Consider the following 13,813-nt stretch of genomic DNA (forward strand, 5'->3'; position numbering starts at 1 on the left):
TGTTGAAGCCTAGTTTCCCTGTTGACCGTGAGTGAGCATGTGAAGATCTAAAGCTTTGTTAGATAGGGTAAAAGGTCAGATAAATGCTTCACTAATAGCATGCGCTAGCCTACATGTTTAAACACTATGATGTTCATTAAACCTTTAGATACACCTATATGAGGAGGTGTCTGTTACAGTGTAATAGACAGTAGTGGTTAGAGCGTTGGGCCACTAACCTAAAGATTGCTGGATCAAATTCCTGAGCTGACAATGTAAAAATATGTCGTTATGCCACTAAGCAAGGCATTTAACTCCCTGTTCCCTGAGCGCCGAAGACGCACCTCTCTGATTTAGAGGGGTTGGGTTAAATGCGGAAGACACATTTCAGTTGAAGGCACTCAGTTTTACAACTGACTTGTATGCCACTTTCCCCTTTCCCTTTCTAATAGACCACTATAGTGAGGAGGGAGATGGACTGGTCAACATAAGTAAAGTAGGCCTGTCGGGAATTGTTTAAACCCCGCCTTTCATGAATAAGTAATTTAAGGTCCAATCACACACTATTACATTTATTGGCCGTTTCTGTCGTCTGGCTCCAAGTTTTCACGCCACAGACAGTGGGCTTTAGCGCGCTCAATAATAAGGGAGAGAGTCCGTCAGAGGCAACTGTTTCCCTTCAGTTTTCCACAGTCTGTGCATAAGTGGGTGTGTCAAATGTAGGGCAGGCTAGCGCTTGGGCACGCATCCTGAAAAGAAGAAAAAGTTAATCATGAGTTTAGTCTGAAACCCGCCCCGGATTTACAGGATGGCTCTCTGGACACGAGCGGACAAAAATGGTCAATTAGACCTTTTGCTCCGGGACCGCTGGATTCGGGTAGCGGGAGAATTGACCAGCGAGACTTTCACTTTAACGGCCGAAGCAGAGATAAGCGGGCACGCGAACAACTTACATTGCAACAATTCAGCGGACCTACGAAATGGAATATCAAACGGAAACGATCCAGGTTTAACGTCGGGAAATTCGAACCGTGGTCAAACCTCGAACCCAGAACAACATCCGAACCATGGTGCGCTAGGACGAAGCAGTAGCCCAGCGCACGGGGGCATCAACAGGGGTCACTACGAAGGTTTTAGCCCTGGCTCTAGCAAGTATAATCGTGATAACGGTACGAACTCTGATTTTGGCAGCCCGGGGTCCAGTTACGGTAGTCCTGGATCTAGCTTCAGTTCCAGACATGGCGAAACTTCCATCAATTTAGAATCCTGCGCATCGGAAGCTGTGCGTAAAGTTCGAGTTGTAAAACAAGAGTCGGGCGGGTTGGGGGTCAGCATCAAGGGGGGTCGGGAAAACCGAATGCCCATCCTCATATCCAAGATCTTCCCCGGACTTGCAGCTGATCAGAGTCGAGCTCTTCGGGTCGGTGACGCGATACTGTCAGTCAATGGAAATGACCTCAGGGAGGCTACGCATGATCTAGCGGTGCAGGCTCTAAAAAAGGCCGGGAAAGAGGTTACGCTTGAGGGTAAGTTTTCAAACGCAATAGCGGGGATTTGAGAAGGCCAGTTAGTCTGACAGCTGCCTCAGCCAGGCCTAGTACCCTAAACAATGTGCGCTTGATAGCAAAATAAAACTTGATTCTGCTTCGTTCTTGATGAAGGCCTACTATGGAGCTGTGGGCCAAGTATTGCATGTATTTGACAGTCAGGAAATAGACACAGACCTAAATAAAAGAAGATCATGAACAGCCAGTTGGATGATGAACATTCAGTATATTGAATTTATTGATGCCCAGGCTACTTTTTCAATTATTTTACATTTAGGCAGGATTCAGGCCAAGTTTTAGGCTACAATGTTTCCTTCCTAGTACATTGCCAGACTACAGCACATAGCTATAGGCTACAATGTAACCAGTTCACACTCCACGGACACCCACTGACTCATTAGGCCTATTGTAAACAGCAAAGTAAGAACAGTCGTTACAAAATAGCTACATTGTATGTGGCAGTGTATTATTTTAGATAAGTCATTGTAGGCTAGAACAGTTAATCATCATGTTTGTCTTATATTGATTTTAGAGTACTTTGGTGTGAAGCCCCAGGGGTTGGAAACAACTGGTCAGGGGCTGAAATGCACTGTGTGGTGGTTAGGCTTAATGCTTTGGAAATGAACCCTTTATGAATACTAAATAATGTTGGGTGTAGAGAGTTGGTTTACGTGACACAGTTTGTCCCATTTCGTCAAATGAGGACTCACTATAACCCCCAAAATAAAGTAGGCTTCATCTTTTCTGCTTCTCATCTCAAATAGGCCTCATAGTCCAAAATAAGAGTTTGTGTAATCTCTGTCTCTCCACTGAGGAACCTAGGAATTTGTTTAAGGAATGTGCCAGTTCCCTGTCAATGTTTGTTAGACTGACAGGGATTGAGTTGTGATGTTAGTAAAAGGGCCCCCATTCCAATCTGTCTGCATTTTCCTCCTCATCTTCGGAAGACTCCCATAGCCTAACCACAGATGAATAACATTAGTCAATAAGGATCATGGCTGTCTGTGTTTAGTTTGCCTGCTTATTGTTGGATAGAGGAGGAGACCATTGTCCGGTTAAAAGGAAGAATTAAAACCGTACAAAGAGACAGACTAGTCATAAAATGGGGACAGGCCCAATTAGAGAGAGTTAGTTATTTTCTGTTGTTCACAAACCAAAACTTACTGACCATTGAAAATTTCACTTGAGTATGCAATGCACTATGAGTCAAAGCATAAAAAAGGCCACCACATATAGTTGTATGAATCCAGGTTAATGTTGTAACACTACCGTTTTTGGTTAATATCCGTGGAACAAGCACATTTGCTCTCCTTTCTCTCTCAAGTTCTTTGTGTTTGTAAACAGAAATGGATATCCACAGAAATATCTGAGTATAACCTACTTAGCTAAGATATTTGGTATGTGTGATTCATTCCAAGAACAGTGTAGCAGCATGCACATTGTGTATAATTGTGTATAATGTTTGTGTAAAAAGATCCACATACTGGATATATACACTGTTTCCACTAATTTCCATGCCCTCCTTTTGTGATCCAGGTCAGGGTGAACAGAGGTGAGGAAGGGGCCGATTTGTGTGTTTGAAGGGGAGCAGCACAGGGGGGCTTTTTAAAAATTAGGCCAGATGTGTACAGTACCAGTCAAAAGTTTGGACACACCTATTCAATCCAGGATTTTTCTTAATTTGTACTATTTTCTACATTGTAGAATAATAGTGATTACATCAAAACTATGAAATAACACATATGGAATCATGTAGTAACAAAACAAGTGTTAAACAAATCAAAATATATTTTAGATTCTTCAAAGTAGCCACCCTTTGCCTTTGACAGTTTTGCACACTCTTGGCATTCTCTCAACCAGCTTCATGAGGTAGTCACCTGGAATGCATTTCAATTAACAGGTGTGCCTTGTTAAAGGTTAATTTGTGGAATTTCTTTCCTTCTTAATGCGTTTGAGCCAATCCGTTGTGTTGTGACAAGGTAGAGGTGATATACAGAAGATAACCCTATTTGGTAAAAGACCAAGTCCATATTATGGCAAGAACAGCTCAAATATGCAAAGAGAAACGACAGACCATCAATACTATAACACATGCAGGTCAGTCAATCCGGAAAATGTCAAGAACTTTCCAAGTTTGTTCAAGTGCAGTCGCAAATACCATCAAGCGCTATGATGAAACTGGCTCTTATGGGGACCGCCACAGGAATGGAAGACCCAGAGTTACCTCTGCTGCACAGGATAAGTTCATTAGAGTTAACTGCACCTCAGATTGCAGCCCAAATAATTGCTTCACAGAGTTCAAGTAACAGACAAATCTCAACATCAACTGTTAAGAAGAGACTGTATGAATCAGACCTTCATGGTCGAATTGCTGCAAAGAAACCAATACTAAAGGACACCAATAAGAAGAGACTTGCTTGGGCCAAGAAACACGAGCAATGGATATTAGACTGGTGGAAATCTGTCGTTTGGTCTGATGAGTCCAAATTTGAGATTTTTGGTTCCAACCGCCGTGTCCTTGTGAGACGCAGAGAAGGTGAACGGATGATTTCCGCAAGTGTGGTTCCTACTGTGAAGCATGGAGGAGGAGGAGGTGTGATGGTGTAGGGGTGCTTTGCTGGTGACACTGTGATTTGATTTGTTATTCAAGGCACACTTAATCTGCATGACTACCACAGCATTCTGCAGTGATATGCCATCCCATCTGGTTTGGGCTTAGTGGGATTGTGAATTGTTTTTCAACAGGGCAATGACCCAACACACCTCCAGGCTGTGTAAGGGCTATTTGACCAAGAAGGAGAGTGATGGAGTGCTGCATCAGATGACCTGACCTCCACAATCACCTGATCTCAACGCAATTGGGATGAGTTGGACCCGCAGAGTGAAGGAAAAACAGCCAACAAGTGCTCAGCATATGAAGGAACTCCTTCAAGACTGTTGGAAAAGCATTCGTCATGAACCTGGTTGAGAGAATGCCAAGAGTATGCAATGCTGTCATCAAGGCAAAGGGTGGCTACTTTTGAAGAATCTAAAATTGAAAATATATTTTTATTTGTTTAACAATTTATTTTGGTTACTACATGATTCCATGTGTAATTTCATAGTTTTGATGTCTTCACTATTATTCTACAATGTAGGAAATAGTAAAAATCAAGAAAAACCCTTGAATTAGTAGGTGTGTCCAAACTTTTGACTGGTATTGTATATTTGAAGGTAGCCTCTCCAGAGCCTTCTACAAACCCCCTCCCCACCTGTGGAGTCTGACACACTGTTCTCATTAAAGGCCTGGCAGCACACAGTCTGGGGCAGGGGGAGAGAAAGACGTCAGTGGGGAGGAGAGGAAGGTGGAGATGGACAAACCACAGGAGGATTGTGGTCAGAAGAAAAACAGTGGTCAGGGTCTGGGGTGTAGCCAGGCACATAAAGCAATACCCGGGTGAAGTCTACAAGAAGAGAAGAGCAAATGTGTGCATGATCAGACCATGGGGAAGGGAGGGGGTACACAACAGACCATGGGGAAGGGAGGCGGGTACACAACAGACCATGGGGAAGGGAGGGGGTACACAACATACCATGGGGAAGGGAGGCAAGTACACAACAGACCATGGGGAAGGGAGGGGGGTACACAACATACCATGGGGAAGGGAGGCGGGTACACAACATACCATGGGGAAGGGAGGCGGGTACACAACATACCATGGGGAAGGGAGGCAAGTACACAACATACCATGGGGCAGGGAGGGGGGTACACAACAGACCATGGGTTTGAACCTCAACTCCTTCAGCCAAATAATGAGTTGGAGTCAGTCATATTCCTCCAGCTCTCCCCTTCCTCCTCTGTCTCGTTCCTCTGCATTGCTGTGGCCATATAGGTATGGAGGGAAGGAGGAAAATTTAGCTCTAGCTATGTGTGATGGCACCTCTAGGGACCCAGTCCCATCTCTTTCTCTCAAACACACACACACCTCTGTGTACTGCCCTAATTAAAAGCAGAACGGTAGCTAACAGTTCTAATGAGATCTTTGAACAGCGACAGCAAGAGCAGCTTCTGGAACCAACTTTCTGACTCTGAACTTTTCACAAAGGTTTAATGGTGGGACTGGGATAAACCTTTTCCTTGTTTAGTTCATCAGAAAACACTACCATAAAACACAACTAGCCCAAACTGCAGTCTGCACTCACTCAAGCAGAGTATTGACAAATGGAGATGGTGTGGTAAGCCTCCAACATGTATCTTTCTTCTGAGTGTGAGCCAGTGTCACAATGTTTTTTTGTCACCTATACTTCAATCTGTGATGGCTAAAGCGTGTCCGTAAAGATGTACCAGAGCTACAGTACAGTGGGAACGGAGGAATGAGACAGAGACCCAGCCTGTACTTAAACGTACCATGGCATTTATAACCACACTGGAACACTGCAGTGATATTGTGGCTGGAAGTCTTGACTGAGCATCTTTACAGTAAATCTATTCATTACATTGAATCTAGAGTTGTCATTCACTACTTCTCACATTTCTTCATTACTTCATGTGGCTGTGTGTATTGGACATTTGCCACTCAGTGTAATGTATACTTTGCTACATCAGGATTGCGCTGTATAACTGTAGGCAGCTCTGCCCATCTTGATCTCTTCAGGGTTGGGGTTAGGTGGTTTCTAGTCATGCTCTGGCCCATGTCCAGAAGGCCAGCCACTTTCTAAAACATGCACGCACACACATACACTCCAAAAGACTTGAATAAGCAGACATATTCACTGACACTGTTAGTAAGAGCAGTGTGGTTAGCAGGGACTTGGAAATAGGTTCCAATCCTTGGCCCAGTGCCTTACCATTACTTCCCTCCTTCTGTCAAATTGCACACACACACACACAGTCCGCCCATACTTGTACTAGCAGATATTTGGGCCAATTACTTTCACAAGCCTAATCCTCGCCTACATCCAACAATGACCTTGTCTCTTCAGCTACTCGTTTTGAGTTTCTCAGTCAGAGCAGAGCGACCCAGAGCACTAAAGGAAGAGAGAGGGAAAGAGAATGTGTGAGAGGTGGAATGGGCCACGGGACCAAATTTGGAAACTGAATCCATGATTTCAGTCAAAACCATTATTCTCCAAGGAGCTGACCTGCTAAGCACACAACTGCCCCACCAACTCTCCTACCCAGAGAAACTCAACAAGAGACTAATACGTCCTTATAAAACATTTATTACTCTTTAATTAATTGAGCGTTGCAACTTTTTCAACCACTGTCTGAAATATATGCTCAATCTTGTGTTTCTTTTGGACACACTTTTTTACAACTTGAGGTCTAAGCATATTTAATCACTGTTTATTTTGTCTTTCTGCGTTTCTGTAGTGAAATATATCAGGGAGGTTTCCCCACTGTTCAAGAAGCCGTCCTTGGTAGCAGACCTACCGTGGGATGAGGTGCGTTCTCAATCCCCCAACTTCAGTGGCAGTGAGGACTCGGGGTCCCCCAAACACACCGGGGCCATGGACCGAAAGGTCATCCCCCTCAAAATGTGCTTCATCAGCAGGAACCTGACTATACCTGACCTGGAGAACAGGTAAGACCCGGGGGGGGTGGTGAGAGAGAATACAACAAAAATAATGTGAGTGTTGATTTGGTATGTTTAGTAAGATAATGATAAGAATGAGTCATTGAAATTAATGATTTATTGCATTTTGTAAATTCGTTTTCATTATATAGAATAATCTTGGAAGTGCATAAAATAACAAATTAAAACCAAACAGAAAAAAATGGCCACAACTAGACACTATGATGATGAGTACTGTTGACTCCTACAGGCTCTTGGAACTGCACTCTCCTGATGGCCAACACACGGTGGTGCTGCGTTGTAAGGACAGCCCCAGCGCCCACTCCTGGTTCACAGCCATCCACACCAACATTGCTTCCCTGCTGCCCCAGACTTTGGCCCACATCAACTCCTACCTGGGCTCCAGCACCACGGGGTCACACCCCCAACTCAAACACATCAGCTGGCTGGCAGAACAGGTAATACACTCATAGGCCTTCAGAATAAATTACACAAACAAAATAACTAAATGATACTAAAAAGTAATGTATGCTGCTGTGAAATACACTTATGTACAGATGCAGACATACAGTGAGGGAAAAAAGTATTTGATCCCCTGCTGATTTTGTACGTTTGCCCACTGACAAAGAAATGATCAGTCTCTAATTTTAATGGTAGGTTTATTTGAACAGTGAGAGACAGAATAACAACCAAAAAATCCAGAAAAACGCATGTCAAAAATGTTATAAATTGATTTGCATTTTAATGAGGGAAATAAGTATTTGACCCCCTCTCAATCAGAAAGATTTCTGGCTCCCAGGTGTCTTTTATACAGGTAACGAGCTGAGATTAGGAGCACACTCTTAAAGGGAGTGCTCCTAATCTCAGTTTGTTACCTGTATAAAAGACACCTGTCCACAGAAGCAATCAATCAGATTCCAAACTCTCCACCAAGGCCAAGACCAAAGGAGCTCTCCAAGGATGTCAGGGACAAGATTGTAGACCTACACAAGGCTGTAATGGGCTACAAGACCATCGCCAAGCAGCTTGGTGAAAAGGTGACAACAGTTGGTGTGGTTATTCGCAAATGGAAGAAACACAAAAGAACTGTCAATCTCCCTCGGCCTGGGGCTCCATGCAAGATCTCACCTCGTGGAGTTGCAATGATCATGAGAACGGTGAGGAATCAGCCCAGAACTACACGGGAGGATCTTGTCAATGATCTCAAGGCAGCTGGGACCATAGCCACCAAGAAAACAATTGGTAACACACTACGCCGTGAAGGACTGAAATCCTGCAGTTCCCGCAAGGTCCCCCTGCTCAAGAAAGCACATATACATGCCTGTCTAAAGTTTGACAATGAACATCTGAATGATTCAGAGGACCACTGGTTGAAAGTGTTGTGGTCAGATGAGACCAAAATGGAGCTCTTTGGCATCAACTCAACTCGCCGTGTTTGGAGGAGGAGGAATGCTGCCTATGACCCCAAGAACACCATCCCCACCGTCAAACATGGATGTGGAAACATTATGCTTTGGGGGTGTTTTTCTGCTAAGGGGACAGGACAACTTCACCACATCAAAGGGACGATGGACCGTCAAATCTTGGGTGAGAAACTCCTTCCCTCAGCCAGGGCATTGAAAATGGGTCGTGGATGGGTATTCTAGCATGACAATGACCCAAAACACACGGCCAAGGCAACAAGGAGTGGCTCAAGAAGAAGCACATTAAGGTCCTGGAGTGGCCTAGCCAGTCTCCAGACCGTAATCCCATAGAAAATCTGTGGAGGGAGCTGAAGGTTCGAGTTGCCAAATGTCAGCCTCGAAACCTTAATGACTTGGAGAAGATCTGCAAAGAGGAGTGGGACAAAATCCTTCCTGAGATGTGTGCAAACCCGGTGGCCAACTACAAGAAATGTCTGACCTCTGTGATTGCCAACAAGGGTTTTGCCACCAAGTACTAAGTCATGTTTTGCAGAGGGGTCAAATACTTATTTCCCTCATTAAAATGCAAATCATTTTATAACCTTTTTGACATGCGTTTTTCTGGATTTTTTTGTTGTTATTCTGTCTCACTGTTCAAATAAACCTACCATTTAAAATTATAGACTGATCATTTCTTTGTCAGTGGGCAAACGTACAAAATCAGCAGGGGATCAAATCCTTTTTCCCCCTCACTGTACAGTATTGTTTTGTTGTTCAGTCGTGTACATTACTGCATGTGTACTGTAAAGAGTTCTGTTTTATAGATGGTCACTGTATGCTTGTTGTGATATTCTGTAGTCTTTTAAATGTGCCGTCTTATACTTTTGTTGTGCAAATCAGAAACAAATCAGAATTTATTTGAAGTGCATTTCACATGGGTACACATCATTTAAAAGAACAATAGAGAACAACATTGAAGAAATTGGAACAATAGGGAAAAGAGGGAAACAGCTGAACAAAATGAAAGCAGCAAATGGTCCACAAAGCAGGTAGTGGTGTAGTGTCGGTACTCCTGTTTAATGTATGGATATTGTCTGTACAGGGTTGTTTAGTTGGCCTTGTTGGGGGTTGACAGGAAGTACTTTGAGACAGAAAACCACAGGAAGCTGCCGTTGCATTAACTATTTCCTCTGGGCCCACCTAGCATGACACACACACACACACCTACACAAACAGACGTGGAAAACCTTATCAGTTATAACATAAACACTTTGACACCTTCTCTCATGCTGTCTCTCTTTCTTTATGGTGTAGGTCCAGTTGAATGGTGGGCGGCACCAGTTCCGACCAATCGTCATGGCACTGACAGAGAAAGATATCCTGCTGTTTGAATCAGTCCCATGGAACCGTGAAGCCTGGTCCACACCCCTGCTCACACACCCACTGCTTGCCACAAGGTACGACAACATGTTGGCCAGACAGCATTAGAATGTAGGTTGTATCTCTCTTTGTCTTTTTCTCTCTGCCTCTTTCACTCTGCAATGTGTTGGCGTTTTGTTATCATAACTTATGAATCACTTAACTTGATAAAGATCACTCGTGGGATGGGCAAACGATGAGCTGACCTTGTTTGGTGTGTACCCATTTCTATGTAGACTGGTGCATTCTGGCAGTGCCCGCAGTTCCCCGGCGCAGGGGGCAGACCTGGTGTTTGCCACTCGGACAGGTACAGGGCGAGGCATCGAATCCCATGTGTTCCGGGTGGAGACGCACTGGGACCTGTCCTCGTGGACCCGGGCGCTGGTGCAGGGGGGGCATTCGGCTGCAGAACTGATTAAGGAGATCTCCATTGGTGAGTGGATGTGTATGTCTGTATCAGTGGAGGCTGCTGAGGGGAGGACGGCTCATAATAATGGCTGGAACGGAGCAAATGGAATGGCATCAAACACCTGGAAACCATGTGTTTGATGTATTTGACACCGTTCTACTAATTCCGCTCCAGCCATTACCATGAGCCCGTCCTCCCCAATTAAATCAAATCAAATTTTATTGGTCACATACACATGGTTAGCAGATGTTAATGTGAGTGTAGCGAAATGCTTGTGCTTCTCGTCTGACAGTGCAGTAATATCTAACAAGTAATCTAACAAATTCACGACTACCTTATACACACAATGTAAGGGGATGGAATAAGAATATGTACATATAAATATATGGATGCGCAATGGCCGTGTGGCATAGGCAAGATGTAATAGATGGTGTAAAATACAGCATATACATATGAGATGAGTAATGTAGGATATGTAAACATTATTAAAGTAGCATTATTTAAAGTGACTAGTGATACCATTATTAAATCCATTTATTAAAGTGGCCAGGGATTTGAGTCTGTATGTTGGCAGCAGCCTCTCTATGTTAGTGATGGCTGTTTAACAGTCTGATGGCCTTGAGATAGAAGCTGTTTTTCAGTCTCTCAGTCTCTCAGTCCCAGCTTTGATGCTCCTATACTGACCTCGCCTTCTGGATGATAGCGGGGTGAACAAGCAGTGGCTCAGGTGGTTGTTGTCCTTGATGATCTTTTTGGCCGCCCGTGACATCGGGTGCTGTAGGTGTCCTGGAGGGCAGGTAGTTTGCCCCTGGTGATGCGTTGTGAAGACCGCACTACCCTCTGGAGAGCCTTGCGGTTGAGGGCGGTGCAGTTGCTGTACCAGGCGGTGATACAGCCCGACAGGATGCTCTCGATTGTGCATCTGTAGAAGTTTGTGAGGGTTTTAGGTGACAAGCCAAATTTCTTCAGCCTCCAGAGGCGCTGTTGCGCCTTCTTCACCACACTGTCTGTGTGGGTGGACCATTTCAGTTTGTCCGTGATGTGTACGTCGAGGAACTTAAAACTTTAACTTTAAGGTGCCACCAGCCTCCTGTGGTGTGTATTTCTAACATTGGTGAGTGGATGTATGTGTAACGTTGGTTTGTCTAACTATCTGTATATATTATTGAGTGAGGCTTTGGAATCACATGATTCACTTCTCACTGTGATACAGGAAGTGGTGACAGAAAAAAGTTCTGTCTAAAACTACTGTTCAATGGTAAAAGAAGAGCGAATGTTTCCACTCACGTTGAGTCTTTTCATTCCCTATAACACTGCAACACAAACATATTCAGACTTTCTCACACAGGCACACACATACTATTCCAATTACACACACACACACACACACACACACACACACACACACAAAGTTCTCACCCTCTTCTCTGTCCCTCAGGTTGCATGCTGAACAGGCAGGACGTTCGCCTCACGCTTCATTATGAGAAGGGCTTCACTGTGACCCGGGAGTCAAGGGAGGCTGCAGTGGGCACTGTGCTCTTCAGATACCCCTTTGAGAAGCTCAAGATGTCCACAGACGATGGGATCCGCAACCTTTACCTGGACTTTGGAGGTCCAGAGGGCGAAATGGTACATTGCTGTTGGACACATTAGTGCATTTCAGTGTAATGGTCTAATAGTCCATTTAATGTATTGATTGATCTACTGTTTTGTATGTCTTGTCTTTTTAGGTGTTTGACCTGCACTCTGGCCCCAAGCCCGTGGTGTTTGTTCTTCATTCCTTCCTGTCGGCCAAACTGTCTCGTCTGGGCCTGCTGACGTGAAGAGGCTGGGGTCAGGCACATCAATAAATATTCCTCTTTTTACTATGCATCATTCATCACAAGCGTTCCAATGTATATGTGCTCTTTTTATGCATGTACTTTGTTCTTGTCAGGTGAATGAGTGCTTTTAGTGAAGAACAGAGTATGTATTTGTTCATCTGAGTATGTGTAAATGCGATTGGTTTGGCAAGTTGTTGCTTGAGTGTAAATGACCAAGAGCATACTGCCAGTGTGAATGGGTTTATACTGTTGCATTTGTGTTGGCTTTATAGTGCATGTTACCCAAAAACTGATAATCTAGCACATTATCTAAAATGACTTATAATCAGGATTGCCAACTGTGCCTTGTTACATGTAGTCATAAATGCTATTTTTATTGTGTAAAAGTTATTTGTTTTCTAAAGCTAATAGGTTTTAAAGCAAAGTAAGCGTTAAACATGCACAGCAATAGTATTATTCTTATACTGTAAACATGTTATTTCTGTATTGTTTATTCTTTTGTATGTATATCCTATGTTTAGCATGACTTGACTATGGAAAAAGTGATCTTATTTTGGAGCATTTACAAAATCACGGCGTAATACCAGTGACCCCTATGCTACCTGCCGAAAAGTCACCCTGCCCTCCAGTATGCTAGCCAAACCGCCAAACCATTGTCCCATGCTGCCTGATAACACCACTTCCCTTTACCATTCCGTTCTGCATTGGCCTTAAGCCAAGTCGTTCTATTAGAATTCATGATGAGGTCATACCTAAGCTTCTCTGCCTTTCTGCTCTCTTCTTTTTCTGTGTTTCCTGTGGAAGTCCCTCATACACACCATGCAAACATGAGATGTGCTGTCAATAGGCATCCACAGTAAAGTCCCTGAGCTACAAGATGTCAAAGGGGTCTGGGTCATGTTTTTGCCCATATACTCCATCATGGTCATATTACGTCATTAAAATAAGCAAAATACTTAAAGAACATTCAAAGATGTTCATTCAGCACTATGATATCTGGGAAAATATAATTTCAGCTGCATTATGGCTCATTTGTCTCAAGCCTTCTGTCTCATCTTCAAAACAGGCTTCAGGTCCAGTTAGTAAAAGCTTTGGATACTTTTAATAGCACAAATAGGATGCAATTATTTTGTTTTATCCCTGTGTAAGCTTATCATGCTGTAGATTGGCTCTGATTGCTACATTATGTCATGGCTCTTATTCAGGACCCTGCTTGACCACATGATTCCCCAGCTTGACTTAATATGTAAACAGATACTGTAAGTGGGGCCTAGTGGATGCTGCCAATTGTATGTCTGAACTCTATCACACTTCAGTCTCTGTACTTTTAATAATTTGTAGGTATCAATACAGATCTGTCAAACAGTTAAAAAAAAAAATCTTTATCATATCTTTGTCTTCCATTTTGTTTTGAGCAATGTACTGTTATTGCAAAGCATTTTTGTTTTCAAGAAAGAGTGTTGAACCAAATGTATCCGTGGTAGCTTGTGTTTGACACAATCATTTAGCAGGACAACATTGAAGAAACATTGCTGCGGCAAACCTGTTACATGCTAAGTATTTTAGACTTCCAATCCGCACTCTAAAATATATATGCAATGTATGATAATGTAATAATCTAAAATGTAAATATCTATAAGAATAAAACCTGTTAATGGCCAGCTGTAACAGATGTTTT

General features: G+C 43.4%; 1 protein-coding gene across 1 annotated transcript; it reads left to right on the forward strand.

The window, feature by feature from the left end:
• The first annotated feature begins 617 nt into the window (after positions 1-617).
• Positions 618-13,803, forward strand: LOC106560900 (beta-2-syntrophin). Its single transcript, XM_014124311.2, has 7 exons — positions 618-1,505; positions 6,880-7,090; positions 7,332-7,539; positions 9,799-9,941; positions 10,140-10,336; positions 11,751-11,941; positions 12,043-13,803. Exons 1-7 carry the CDS (start codon positions 788-790, stop codon positions 12,133-12,135), a joined length of 1,761 nt encoding a protein of 586 aa, XP_013979786.1. The 5' UTR covers positions 618-787; the 3' UTR covers positions 12,136-13,803.
• The last annotated feature ends 10 nt before the right edge of the window (positions 13,804-13,813 follow it).

This window comes from Salmo salar, chromosome ssa10, assembly GCF_905237065.1.
Source record: "Salmo salar chromosome ssa10, Ssal_v3.1, whole genome shotgun sequence".
In the NCBI taxonomy this organism is placed as follows: Eukaryota; Metazoa; Chordata; class Actinopteri; order Salmoniformes; family Salmonidae; genus Salmo; species Salmo salar.

Bases quoted from the DNA above. Each gene is read 5' to 3' on its own strand.
- LOC106560900 (XM_014124311.2), top strand. From the start codon at position 788: ATGGCTCTCTGGACACGAGCGGACAAAAATGGTCAATTAGACCTTTTG. The intron at 7,091-7,331 runs GTAAGACCCGGG...TGACTCCTACAG, and splicing joins ATACCTGACCTGGAGAACAG to GCTCTTGGAACTGCACTCTC. The intron at 11,942-12,042 runs GTACATTGCTGT...TTGTCTTTTTAG, and splicing joins GAGGTCCAGAGGGCGAAATG to GTGTTTGACCTGCACTCTGG.